The following is a 14,009-nucleotide window of genomic DNA, read 5'->3' as shown; positions in this document are numbered from 1 at the left end:
CCCACCACGTCCGACAACCCATAGTCATCACAGAAACCACCTCGTATTCTGCTGGTTGCCTGAACCCTTGCTCCATTCCACCTACTACCCTTCCCTCCAGTTTTACAATTTACTACTCCTCTTCCTTTATCATTCGGGGGTTCCCATTTTACCTCTATCCTTTGTTACTATCTCCACCCCACCTGCCATTCACCCCTCTTCACCTGAATCCACCTATCTGGGATGTGTTCAGGAGAGCTACTGTGGTTCAGTTGTACCTCCATTTTGGAAACTTTGAATTCCATTTTACAACATTTTCCATTTTACAGTTTTCTGTGTCATGTCAAACTTTCTTAGGCGCTAGGCTTAGGTGTGTTATTAAACCTTACTCCAGTTATAAAATGAATGAGGAATTTGTTCTTTCTCTACACCTTTATAGGATCTGGATTTGGGATTTTTGCTGTAACCCATCTCCTCCTCCCAGTCATGTCTTTGTGGCTTCAGCGTAACCATGGAGATCAGTCCTATTGGGAGATGGCAGCTGCCAATTTCAAGCATGCGATTGGTCTATCCTCAGAACTGGTGATGGAGCATATTCACAGCTTCATCCAATCAGGTAGGAGTTTGCTTCCATGTGGAAAATACCTTATTCCATTACAGAAATTTGAATGTGGGGATCATAAGACCACTAATGACTAGTTGTCAGTTATCATGCCAATGATGTGCTTCTCAATAAATTTACTACTTAGTGCAAGAAGTTGCAGATGAAGCTCAATGGGCATATGTCAGAGCCCAATTCTAATACTAGCATATCCCTGTGCCTGATAAGTGTATGTGGACAATAGTTGCAGGCAGGATTATATTCAACAGGAAGCTGCTGCACTCTTGTCCTAGATTAGAAAGTTACAGGGTCATGTTTCACTCCAAAGAATTGAGAGCTGGGCTGACACTGTGGCACAGTTAGTGGAGCCGCTGCCTCACAGCTCCAGCGACCCAGGTTCAATACTGACCTCTGATAGTTTCTTTTGAGGTTTGCATGTTCTTTCTGTGACCTCAGGTTTTCTTCGGATGCTCCGGTTTCTCCCACATCCCAACGATGTGTGGGTTGCAAGGTTAATTGACCGTTGACCCTATCGCATTGTAAATTGCCCTCAGTGTGTAGGTGAGTGGTAGAATCTGGCAGGAGTTGATGGGAATGTTGAGGAAACATTCGTATTAGTTTAAATGGATATTGACTTCATTTGCTGGTGAGATATTGAAAAGAGGTCCCTCTCATATGGAGTTCAAAGACAGATAGGAAATGTTGCTCACTATTTCCCTGGCCAATATTTACACCACAGCCAACCTCTCCAAATTAGCTTATCATCTTCTGCAGAACCTTTGTGCAAGTTTGCTGTGCATAAATGACTGTCAAATCTTATGCATGATAGCATTTTAAAAGCATTTCACTCCTGGTAATGTGCATTAGGACATTTGAAAGTTATATTTAAATGCAAGTGCTCCTTTCTATAATTGGAAGGACTGATAACGGGGAACTGTGCTATTAATTTCCTGGTTATCATCTGTCAGCCCCTTAGAATTGGTTGCATTGTTCCTGACCTTAGCAATGGTCAGTACAGGCCATGGGTGGTGTAAAGGTTATGTTTCATTGGCAGTTATCTTCCTGTTTTCCTTGTGCAGACATTGGCTACGAAAACAGCATTAACATGATGTTGAAAGACCTGCTCAAGCTGCTCGTGTCCTGTGTTGCAGAACCCACTGAAACCATCTCCCGGGTGGGCTGCTCCTGCATCAGGTAGGCTAGCCTGATATTCCCAAAATGCAGATGTTTTCTGGCCAGGAGTCATCCCAGCCCGTTCACAACTCTCTCTGCAGCTTTGGAATTCTACACCCCAGAGGGCTGGGGATAGGATCATTGGTTATAGAGTTATATAGCATGGAAACCATGCCATTCAACCCATCACACCCACTGACCAGTGGGTAGTTATCCATATGAACCCCATCTCGCTGCACCCGGTCCATAGTCTTTCATACCCAGGTGATTCAAGTGCTTGTCTAACTCCATAAATGCTGTCAGTGACGGCTTTCACCACCTCTCTCTGACAGTGCCTTTCAGGTAATCTCCACTGACAAAGGAACTCCATGTTCTAGGCACCTATCACGTTTTGTGTAAAACAAAATTTTCCCTACACATCGAATTTAAACTTTATACCCTCTGACTTTAAAGTTACGCCCCCCAGTCTTTGACATTTTAACCCAGAGAACAGGGTTTTGACTGTGACCCTAGACTTTTGATAAATTTACTCATGGTTTCTGATAGTGGATAGAATCAGGTCGATTCTGGCCATCTATCCGATCTAAGCCTCTCATAATTTTATAAACTTCTATCAAGTCTCTCCTCAGCCTCCATTGCTCAAGAGAAAACAATCCAAGTTTATTTAACCTCACCTTTTGCTAATACTATCTAATCCACACAGAATCCTGGTAAACTGTCTGCAAATTCTCTAAATCCTCCACAGCCTTGCTGTAATGGGGCAACCAGAACTGCATAGTACTCCAAATACAGCCTAATCAATGTTTTATTAAGCTGTAGCTTTGTTTACTATGTGTTGCAATGGGAGTCTAGGAGAGTTGGCACATCTGGAACAAAGTTGTGAGGTGCATTGGCTCCAATGCCACCACAGGGCAGCAGTGTGCAGCTGATAGAGCTGCTGACTCAAAGCCAGAGATTGGGGTTGGATACTGACCTTGGGTGCTGTCTGAGTGAAGTCTGCTTGTTCTCCCTGTGACCATGTGGGTTTTCTCCAGGTGCTCCCACGTCTCAAAGACATGCAAGATTGTAGGTTAATTGGCATCCGTAAATTGTACAGCGTGTAGGGAGTATATACAAAAGTGGGATAACATCAAACTCGTGTGAATGAGTGATCACATGGTTGATGTGGACTTGGTGGGCTGAAGTTCCTGTTTCTATGTAGTACCTTTCAATCAGTTCAATCAATCAAAACATTTATGGAAAAAATAGCGAATTTTGGATGTAGCATACACAGGCTTGAACCTGAGTTTGAATTCCCCCCTCACCAGCACTTGGAATGCTTCAAATCAGTTTGTTAGATACATTGAACGGCTGATATCAGTAATGCTGTTATAAAAATACCCATCCCTGAAAGACATTAATTTATCTGGTCTATTTGTAACTCCAGACATAGCATTATGGTTGACTTTTAAAATTGCCCTTTAAATGTTCTCAAAAGCCCCTCAGTATTAGGAATGGGAATTAAATATTGGCCTCACAAGAGATGACATCAAACAAGAGTATGAAAATGCTGGCCAGTCACAGTGGTACAGCTTGTAGAGTAGTTGCCTCAAAGAGCTAACAGGGTTAAGCTTAAAGAGCTAAGGGTTAAATCAGTCTGAAGAAGGGTCTCGACCCGAAACGCCACCTATTCCTTTGCTCCACAGATGCTGCCTCACCCGGACTTTCTCCAGCATTTTTGTCTACCTAGGGTTAAATCCTGATCTTTGGTGGGTCTGGTGTGGCGTGCGTAATTGGCCACTGTAGGTTATTGTATGTGGGTGAATAGTAGAACCAAACATGGGTGCGGAAGAATTTTTTGAAATGATTTGTATGAATTGGTGTTGATTTGTATGGTCAGCGCAGATTTACTGGGTTGAAGGGCATACTTAAATGAGGTATGACTTTATGACCTAGGTATAAAATGGTTTAATAGACACGCTATTAACATACATCATAACCAATGTCTTTTTTTTGTGATCCTACAAGCAAGTATGGTACTGGCACCTTTAAAAAGTTCAACATTATTTTGATTTTTGGCCATGTGACACATACATTTATTAACCATGCAGACTCTCACCTTTTTATGCACTGGTCATAACTATTGCCAAATCTCTCAAATTATCAATAATTATTATTCCAACTAAACTGCGACACATATATATGTGACTTTCAGCTTCCATGTTTTGAAGTCTTCCTTGACCTTTGTTGGTGGTTCTCTTTCAGGTACGTCCTGGTTACAGCTGGACCCGTATTCACTGATGAAATGTGGAGGCTGGCCTGCTGTGCCCTTCAAGATGCCTTCACAGTCACGCTGGAGCCGGTGAAGGTAGTACTGTGCTTCAAGCTGCGTTTAGGGACTAAGTGACTGATGAGATAAACCATGATGACGACATCCATTAGGTGTTGTGATACAAAGGAGACGGGGTGGCCAGAGAACCAGATCGTTTATTTTTGCTAACCTTTGTTGGGGAATCCAGAACCCGAGGGCAGAGTCTCAATACTGGAGCAAGAACTTTCAATATGCACAGAGGAGAATTCCCCAATGAAAATTACTACCCCCCACCTGTACACTAACTCTCACGCCCCCCCCCCCCCCCCCCTCCTCCTCCCCCATCCCCCTCTCTCAAGCTCCCTCCAAGTTGCCCTCCCTACCAAATCCCCAATTTGGGACAACGAAATCATCTCAACCTCCGAAATCACAAACACCCCACAACATGCTGCCCTTAGACACACCATTCCAGCAGCCTCCCCTCCATGTTCCCCGTTGTCCGATGTTTTTCACCATCACGCCGGGCTGGTGGGACCCCCATGACCTCCCCTTTCGGCCCGATACTGAAGCCGGACTGTCCTCCCAAGCAGAGGCCTCACCAGGACCCCGCGTTGTAATCAGCGTTCCCGCGTCCGCCCCCAAACCGCAGCTCCAGGATGTCGGCAGCAGGCGCACTCCCAGATGTAAGGCTCGCCAGCCCCGCGATTTCCAGCGCTGTCCCGCCGCTGCTGGAGCTCCGGTCGATCTCCAGGAAAGGCCCATTGTTTAGGCCGCTGGGGGGGAAATAGTCGAATCACCACACCAGGAAGCGGCTGAAGGACGGTATCCCCCGCACCGTGACCGCTTCTCCCACAAAAAAAACCACCGTTCCTAACTAAATCCAAAAAGATCTTGCTCTGCTGGCACCAGCGCTACGGTCATGTTTTCTTCTACCTTCTTTATACTGACCCTTTTTGTCTGAAGAAGGGTCTGCCATGACATAGTGCTTCTCTTCTGAACCCAGCATCACCACCCAGTGATGACCGCTGAGTTTCTGGAGCATTTTGTTTGTCTATCTCTAGACCTGAAAGTGTTGATTACTGCAGCATTTTGTTTATCTTCCAGTTTCTGAGACTAAAACAAAGTAAGATTAAAAATAGGGATTTAAGAGATTCAAGTCAATGAGGAATAAAATTAAATTAAAATCTTTTATAGATCAGACAAGATAAATGACACTAAGATGGACAGGAAGATGAAAAGATTTCTAGGACTATAGAAAGTTTAATGTAATCTTCTTCCCCATCTCTAAATCTCTTGTCCCTCTACCACATCACATAGAAATCTCAGTCAAATAAAACTTAACAGAGTTTTAGAAAATATTAAGCAGGAAGGATCCGCAGAGTTTAGTTGATAGCAGTGACTGGAGAATGACAAATTTCCCACAGATTCTACATAATCAAATGAAAATCTCACTGTCATCTGCCCATGTTACACATTTCTTTCAGATTTGGTTGCACAGCTTGCAGCATATGGTGAAACATTCCAAGGTGCTACACAGGATTGTGTAAAGAAAACTTAAATTATTAGAGTTATAAAACAAGTCATTGAAAGCTTGGCAGAGAGGCTTGATTTTCAAAGGTATTTTATTGTCATGTACCAATTTAGGTACCATGATATGCAAATTACCCTACAGCCATATTTTAAAAAAAGCAACAAGACACACAACTACATAAAAGTTAACATAAACATCCACCGCAGTGGATTCCCCACATTCCTCACTGTGATGGAAGGCTAAAAACGTCCAAACTTCTTCCTCTTTATTCTCCCGTGGTCGGGGCAGTTGAACCATCCACCGGGGCGATCGAAGCTCCCGCAGCCAGCGGTCGAAGCCCCCACATCGGGGCGATAGAAGCTCCTGCGTCGGGGCGGTCAAAGCTCCCACGGTTTGGAGCTCCCGAAGTCGGTCTCCAACCAAGGAACGCGAGCTCCATGATGTTACGTCCGCAGGCTCCCGCAGGGAGCTCCCGAAGTCAGTCTCTAGCAGAGGCTGTCAATTCCTCGATGTTAGGCTGCAGTGTGGATGGAGATACGATATGGAAAATAATCGTAATTGTACGATATGGAAAATAATCGCATCTCCGTCGATGTAAGAGATTCAAAATGTTTCCCTCCCCTCCCACATAAAATAAGCTAAAGAACTTGCACTTATGTGCAATGTGACAAATAAACCGTATTGTATTGTATTGTATTGTATTGTATTGTATTGTAGAACACTAAAAACATACATTTAACACATGCTATTAAAACAACAAAGAAGCAAGGGATAGACCATTGGCGAGGTAGCCATTGCTGTGCTGACGCCAACCGGTGGATAGTTTAGAAGTAAAGATTAGAAAACATTACCTTTAATGGGAGGTTGGACAAACATGGATTTTTTTTCCTAGGTTGTCAGAAGCTAAGGAACTGGATAGAAGTTTGATAGAAGTGTATGAAATTATGAGACATAAATAGGGTAGATAGTTAAGAGTCCTTTAACCATGATGGAAACGTCAAATACTTAGAGGGCATAGCTTTAAAGTGAAAGGGGAAAAATTTATGGAGATTTACAAAGCAATTATTTTACAAGAGTGATAGGTGCCTGGAGCATGTTGAAAGAGGAGGTAGTGGAAGCAGATACCATAGCAATATTTAAGAGGTATTTAGACAGGTATATGAGCTGGCAGGGAAGGGAGGGATCATAAGGAAAGCCCCCCAAACATTGACTTCCTCAGAAGTCAATCTTCCTTGAGGAGATTTGGCATGTTGCTGAATACACTGTTGAACTTCTGGAGGTGAGACCAAAGGAGACTGCAGAAAGTGGTAGACATTGCCTGATCCATCACAGGTAATGCCTTCTCCACCATCTAAGGGATCTACAGGATCTCAAGAAGGTAGTTGACAGCATCAAAGTCCAACGCCACCCTGGCCCCGCTCTCTTCACGCTGCTACCATCAGGAAGAAGCCCGAGAACCATTATCTCTAAGTTTAAGAACAGCTTCTTCCCAACAACCATCAAGTTGTTGACCTGCCTCAGCACCGAAGCACTATGGAATTTGCACCATTGTGGTTGCTCTACGTACATTGAGTTTTTGCAGGGTCTGGTTTACTTAGAATAACTGGTAATTTATTGTAGACTTATTTCTGCTGTTGTTGTGTGTAATCTGCCTGTAAACTTGCAGCAGGTAAGATTTTCATTGTTCTGGTTCATTTCAGGTACACGTGAGGTAAACGCTCTTGACATAGACTATGTAAGGCGAATAGGATTAGTTTAAATTAGCATTAGAGTCAGCACATTGAGGGCTGAAGACCCCATTCTTGTGTTATACTGTGCTATATTCCAAGGAAGTCTCCAAACTAAAGCAGCCAGCCCTGTTCAAGGTGCTGCGTTACACATAGCGTGCACCACACCCCTCATTATCTGGTATCATTGAGTTTATTCTTGCTTTCCAGAACCTGCTGGCTTGTTTCCAGAGTGGCTCAGAGAGCTTCAGTGGAGACGCTTGTGAAGTGAAGGTAGCAGCACCCTCACATTCTGCCAGCGCAGAGGCAGAATATTGGAGAATCCGGGCCATGGCACAACAGGTAAGATCTTTGGAATCACATCTATCAAGGAAACAGATGGGATGGAAAGTGGGTTGGCAAAGCCCTACTTCAGCAGAAGAATATTCTACAAGGTCAGGAACGTATAAGGTTATTCAGTCCCTTAACTCAATTCTAATCTGAGGAAGGACATTCTTGCCATAGAGGGAGTACAGAGAAGGTTCACCAGTCTGATTCCTGGGATGTCAGGACTTTCATATGAAGAAAGACTGGATAGACTCGGCTTGTAATTGCTCGAATTTAGAAGATTGAGGGGGGATCTTATAGAAACTTACAAAATTCTTAAGGGGTTGGACAGGCTAGATGCAGGAAGATTGTTCCTGATGTTGGGGAAGTCCAGAACAAGGGGTCACAGTTTAAGGATAAAGGGGAAATCTTTTAGGACTGAGATGAAAAAAACATTTTGTACACAGAGTGGTGAATCTGTGGAATTCTCTGCCACAGAATGTAGTTGAGGCCAGTTCATTGGCTATATTTAAGAGGGAGTTAGATGTGGCCCTTGTGGCTAAAGGGATCAGGGGGTATGGAGGGAAGGCAGGTACAGGATACTGAGTTGGATGATCAGCCATGATCATATTGAATGGCGGTGCAGGCTCGAAGGGCCGAATGGCCCACTCCTGCACCTATTTTCTATGTTTCTATGTTTCATGTGGCCTGTACCAACCTACCTAACACTTATTAATATTATATTTTAATTTTAATAAATATCAATAATTATAAGTAACACAATTCTAATGCTCTCTAGGTTTTTCTGCTGGATACTCAATGTTCTCCCAAGACTCCCAACACCAGGGAGGGTTTTGAGCATGCCCAGTCCTGCGTGCTGATCATCGAGCTCCCACCGGATGAGAAACCCAATGGTCACACTCAGAGAAGGTAAGGAGATGTTCAGTTGAGGCAGCAGGGGTGGGGAGTAATGGGCTGGCAAGCCTTTGGCCTATATTCCCAACCAATAAACATTCTTCCTCGATCTCCTGTAAGTTGGAATAAATCATAATGAATGGTTTCATAGAAACATGGACAGAGGGCAGTTATTCCTTTGAGCCAGCTCCAATGTTCAGAATCATCATGCATGATCCTTCTACACAATACTATATTCTTGCTTTTCCCAGGCCTCCTACAGCGTGGAAACATGCCCTTCGGCTCATCTTGCCCACACCAGGCAACATGTCCCAGAAGCACTAGTCACCTTTTATATCTAGAAATATATCTATCTCCTTACATATTTATTCAGTAACTTGCCCTCTCCAGCTTCTCTGGAGAAATAAAATGTCAGTTTCATCACAGAGTCCCAGTCCTCGTCCCAGTCCTAAATTTCTCCTCCTGTAATACGAGACTGTGACACCCTTTTACTCAACACCACAGCCAGGGTAACATTCTCGACACATCTATTGTGTTAAGCTCTTGTGAATACAAATATAGCCGACTTTATCTTTCCACACATGGCAGTCCCACCATCCTGCAATCAGCCTGGTGAACCTTTGTTGCAATCCTGTTATAGCAAGTATGTCCTATATCATGTAAAGTTAACAGAACTGCATATGATTCTCCAGGTTCAGTTTTGTCAGGGTCCTGTAAAATTTGCTGCTGAACCCAAATCCTCTTGTTGAGAAGCCTAAGGTATTATTTGTCTTAATTGCATGCTGCATATTTGTCCTCAGTGATCAGTGCACAAGGACATCCAAGTCTTGTACTTCAGGTTTCTGGGTACTTATTTTGGATGATCAGCCATGATCATATTGAATGGCTCGAAGGGCCGAATGGCCTGATTCTGCAACTATTTTCTATGTTTCTCTACCCTTGACTGTGAAGAGCCTGTCCACTTTTCAGTTCAGATTTATCTTTTTTACTGTTGTCCTATTTATCTTAGCTCTGTTTACTGTTGATCAAACCTATTTGTTAATGCTTTTTTAAATTTGTACAATCTGTCCCCCCTTGACATAAACTGGCCATTTTCATCCAGTCATTTTCCTGCTCTGCTTCCTGGTTTATCCTTAGCATCGACTCCCTTCCACCAGAGCCCTCTCCCCTCCACTCTTATATTCATCTTACCTCATATTTACCACCCTAATTATTTAATTTGCCAAAACTTCGGACCTTGAATGTAACCATTCATATTTAATCTCCAAAATTTCAAAGATGCAAGATTTCATCATTATTACAGAGTGACATGCTTCATTGTAGACCCACCGCATTTGCAATTTTGCCAGTTGTCCTGTGATCTCAGCTTTTCCCTTTGTTCAACGTAATCCTCCCTCCCGACCATTACATTAATCTTCCGTGGATACCCAAGGATGAACCTTGATGCCATTTCCTTGTAAATCCATGTATTGAATTTCTGACCAAAATGTGTGATCATCCCTAAAGGCTAATGGATAAACGCAATGTCATGTTTAATCATTCCACATTTGCAAAAGTTTAACTTGTTCCCAGCGGCCAGAGTTTTATCTTCACTTTGAAGGCCCCTTTTTCCAATCTTCTCCTGAGCTCTGTGTGTAACCTGCTGTTGGTGTCCAGTGTGTAGTAGTGCTCCAGTTTCCTTGTTCTAATCTATCTTCTTGCTTCATTTTTTCTCTCATGGCTGACAACCATCAGGAAAATAGGGTAAGTACTCCAGTTTAATGTCACTGTCTTATTTATGCTATCTCGTTCCACATTTCAATACCTGTTCTGTGACCAAGCCAAAAGCAAAATACTAAAGAAAACTAAAATTAAAAAAAAACAAATCAAACAGAAAAGCTGCCCAGGAACAGGGCCAATGTTTCAAGATGATGAAAGGTCACCAATCCTGAACTGTTGACTCTGTTCTTCTCTCCACGGATGCTGCTCAACCTGCTGAGTGTTTCCAGTTTTTATTACATTTACCTATGAAATGAGCAGAGAATCAGATTGAAATGATTCACTATTGGTCGGCGAAAGGGCTGTTTCTGAGATGTATGCCCAGGACTTCTATGTATGCAGGAACATTCTCGCACACACCTGTTTCACTCTCAATTTGTCTCAAATCACACAAATATATATTAGCACATGCACACAGATACATATGCATGCCGTTGCAGTGGACATGTAATTATACAGCATGGCCCAACTCATCCATGTCAACCAATTGCCTACCTAATTTCATAAGCCTGCATTGGCCTGTATCCCTCCAATTCTTTCCTATCCGTGTATCCATGGACCATCCAAATGTCTTTTGAACGTTTTAATCATATCTGCCCCCATCGTTTCCTTGGGCAGTTTATTCCATATATCTAGAACACTGTCTAAACCTCTCGTTTAATCCATAGAATCCCATTCAACAGTATAGGCTTGCATCCCACCAGGTATTGCTGTAGAACCTGCAAGTCGTTTTTAAGGCTATGACTTCTATACAGTGTACGCAGAAACACTTACCTGATTAACACTAAATCTGCCTCAAATGGTTCAGCTTGTTTCTATGTCTAATCCTCTCTTTTAATCCACAGTATCCCATTCCGCACCATAGTGGTCAGTTTGTTATCCCATCAGGTGCTGCTCCAGAACCTGTACGACGTGCTGCTGGAAGAATTTGTCAAAGGTCCCACGCCCAGTGATGCTCCGGACCGGACCGTGGCCTTTGGAGAGGTCAGGCCGGCCGGCTTCTTGAGGTACATCTCCATGCAGAACCTGGCCGTCATCTTCGACCTGTTGCTCGACTCCTACAGGACGGCCCGCGAGTTTGACACGCGGCCCGGCCTGAAGTACCTGCTGATGAAGGTGTCGGGGGTGGGCGGGGCGGCCAACCTCTACCGCCAGTCGGCCATGAGCTTCGGCATCTATTTCCAGGCCCTGATCTGCGCCATCCTGACCAACCAGGAGCACATCACGGCCGAGCAGGTCAAGCGGATCCTGTACGAGGCAGAGGAGGAGGATGACGAGGAGCCAAGCTCGGACTCGTCGCGGCCGTGCTCCTCGGAGGACGAGGACATCTTCGAGGAGACGGCGCAGGTCAGCCCGCCCAGGGGGAAGGAGAAGCGGCGGTGGAGGGCCCGGATCGCATCCGTCAGCATCCAGCCGGGCAGCAACGCCGACTGGGCCTGGCTGGTGCGGCGGCTGCACAAGCTGTGCCTGGAGGTGTGCAACAACTACATCCAACTACACCTCGACCTGCAGAGCTGCAGCAGCAGCAGCACCGACGAGCCACCCGCCGCACGCGGTGACCCGCTCTTCTTCCTCCCCTCCTGCCCGTCCGAAGGCTCCAGCAGCCCGTCGGTCTCGGGCAAGGAGACGACGACGACGCCGCTGTCGGAGGAGGGTGGGCGGCCGCGGGCCGGGCAACCGCCGCTGGGCGGAACAGAGGTGGAGGCAGAGCCGGCGGCGTTGCCTGGCAACCCGGGCAGCCCTGGGCCCGAGGAGGAGAAGGCCGAGCTAGGCCGCAGGAAGGAGTGGTGGGAGAGCGCAGGCAGCAGGATCTACACCATCGCCACTGACCGCACCATCGGCAAGCTGGTGCTGGAGTACAAGAGGAGGAAGCAGCAGCAGAACCCAGGCAAGGGGGAGTCAGCGGCAGCATCTTCAGCGAACGGCAGGGGCCCCGACTCGCCACTGCAGCGGCCCCAGCAACTGCTCGACCAGGGCCGCATGAGGCACTCGTTCAGCGCTGGCGCAGAGCTGCTCCGACAGGAGAGGAGACCTCGCTCCGGCTCCAACGCCAGCTGCCAAAATGTCTCCATGCGGGATACCGAGGGCCAGATGCAGGTAAGTCTATGTGATGCAGTGTGGAAACAAGCCCTCCGACCCAACTTGCCTACACTAACCAACATGTCCCAGCTACACCAGTCCCACTTGCCTGTGTTTGGCCAATGTCCCTGTAAACCTGTCCTATCCATGTACCTGACTAATTGCTTCTTAAACTTGCCATAGTACCTGCCTTAACTATTCCTTAACTACCTCCTCTGGCAGCTTGTTACACATACCACCCTTTGTGTGAAAAAGTAATCTGTCAGATTCCTTTTCCCTTTCACCTTAAACCGATACCTCTGGTTCTCGATTCCCGCTCTCTGAGCGAGAGATTCTGTGCGTCCACCCGATCTATTCCACGCATGATTTCATACATTTCTATAAGTTCACCCCTCATCCTCCTGTGCTCCAGGGAAAAGAGTCCCAGCTTGCTTAACCTTTCTGGTTTGCTTAAAATCTTGAGTCCTGACACCATCCTTGTAAATCTTCTCTGCACCCTTTCAAACTTAAGAACATTTTTCCTATAACATGGTGCCCAGAACTGAACTCAATACTCTAAATGCGGCCTCACCTACATCTTATATAACTGCAATATGTCTTGTATAACTGCAATATGACAATAAACTCACGAACTTGAACTTGAACCAACTTCTATATTCAATACTCTAACTGATGAAGGCTAATGTGCCAAAAGCCTTTTTGACCACCGCATCTACCTGTGACTCTACCTTCAAGAAACTATGTACCTGCACTCCTAGATCCCACTGCTCTACAACACTTCCCAGAGCCCTACCATTCACTATGTAGGTCCTGCCCATGTTAGACTTTCCAGTGTGGGGAAACAGCAAGGCCCGCCAGGCTATGCAAATGTCGTTAATTTTGTTAAGTTTATTGTGTACCGAGGAACAGTGAAAAGACCTTGCTAACCAGTCAGCAGAAAGACAATACATGATTACAATTGAGCCATCCACAGTGTTAGATACATGATAAAGGGAATAACGTTTAGTGCAAAATAAAGTCCAGTAGGTGGTCCAATTAAAGATAGTCCTAGTTGTTGATAGGATGGTTCAGTTGTCTGATAACAGCTGGGAAGAAACTGTCCCTGTATCTAGAGGTGTGCGTTCTTACGCTTATATACTCTTGCCTGATGGTGGAGGGGAGAAGAGGAAGTGACTGTGGTGAGACTCATCCTTGTTTATGCGGGTGGCCTTGCCGAAGCAGCATGACGTGTCTTGGATGGAGCTGTTTCCAAACCATGCTGTGATGCATCCCGATAAAATGGTGATATTTATTCCTAGGAACTTCAACTATCTCTACCTTGACACCATCGATGTGTACCACTTTGTTTCCTGAAGTTCATCACTAACTCCTTTGACTTGCGATAAACCAGGTCATGAGGTTCTCAATCTCCTAATTCCTTGATAAATCCTTAATAACTCCATGAGATCACAAATCTGCTTAGAATGTATTATGATTCGGCTTTCCGGCTCTTTGGGGTAGAGAATGCTATAGATTCACAATGCTCATAGGAGAAATTCCTCTTCAACTCGCCCTTAAATGGGAGAACCCTTTTTCTGAAATGTCGTCTATCCATGTTCTCCAGAGATGCTGCCTGACCCGCTGAGTTACTCCACTGCTCTAGGTTTTTTT

The 14,009-nt window shown here is 45.1% G+C and overlaps 1 protein-coding gene across 1 annotated transcript in view; it reads left to right on the top strand.

Annotated features, from left to right (window-relative positions):
• Nucleotides 1-14,009, top strand: part of arfgef3 (ARFGEF family member 3) — an 85,937-nt gene that overhangs the window by 66,485 nt on the left and 5,443 nt on the right. The window contains exons 28-33 of the mRNA XM_055639195.1: nt 419-595; nt 1,660-1,774; nt 3,998-4,100; nt 7,512-7,643; nt 8,407-8,537; nt 11,126-12,377. Coding sequence (XP_055495170.1) covers nt 419-595; nt 1,660-1,774; nt 3,998-4,100; nt 7,512-7,643; nt 8,407-8,537; nt 11,126-12,377 — 1,910 coding nt within the window. The remainder of the gene's footprint in view (nt 1-418; nt 596-1,659; nt 1,775-3,997; nt 4,101-7,511; nt 7,644-8,406; nt 8,538-11,125; nt 12,378-14,009) is intronic.

This window comes from Leucoraja erinacea, chromosome 8, assembly GCF_028641065.1.
Source record: "Leucoraja erinacea ecotype New England chromosome 8, Leri_hhj_1, whole genome shotgun sequence".
In the NCBI taxonomy this organism is placed as follows: domain Eukaryota; kingdom Metazoa; phylum Chordata; class Chondrichthyes; order Rajiformes; family Rajidae; genus Leucoraja; species Leucoraja erinaceus.
The sequence above is the reverse complement of the archived record's forward strand: the minus strand, read 5'-3'. Positions and strand labels throughout refer to the sequence as shown.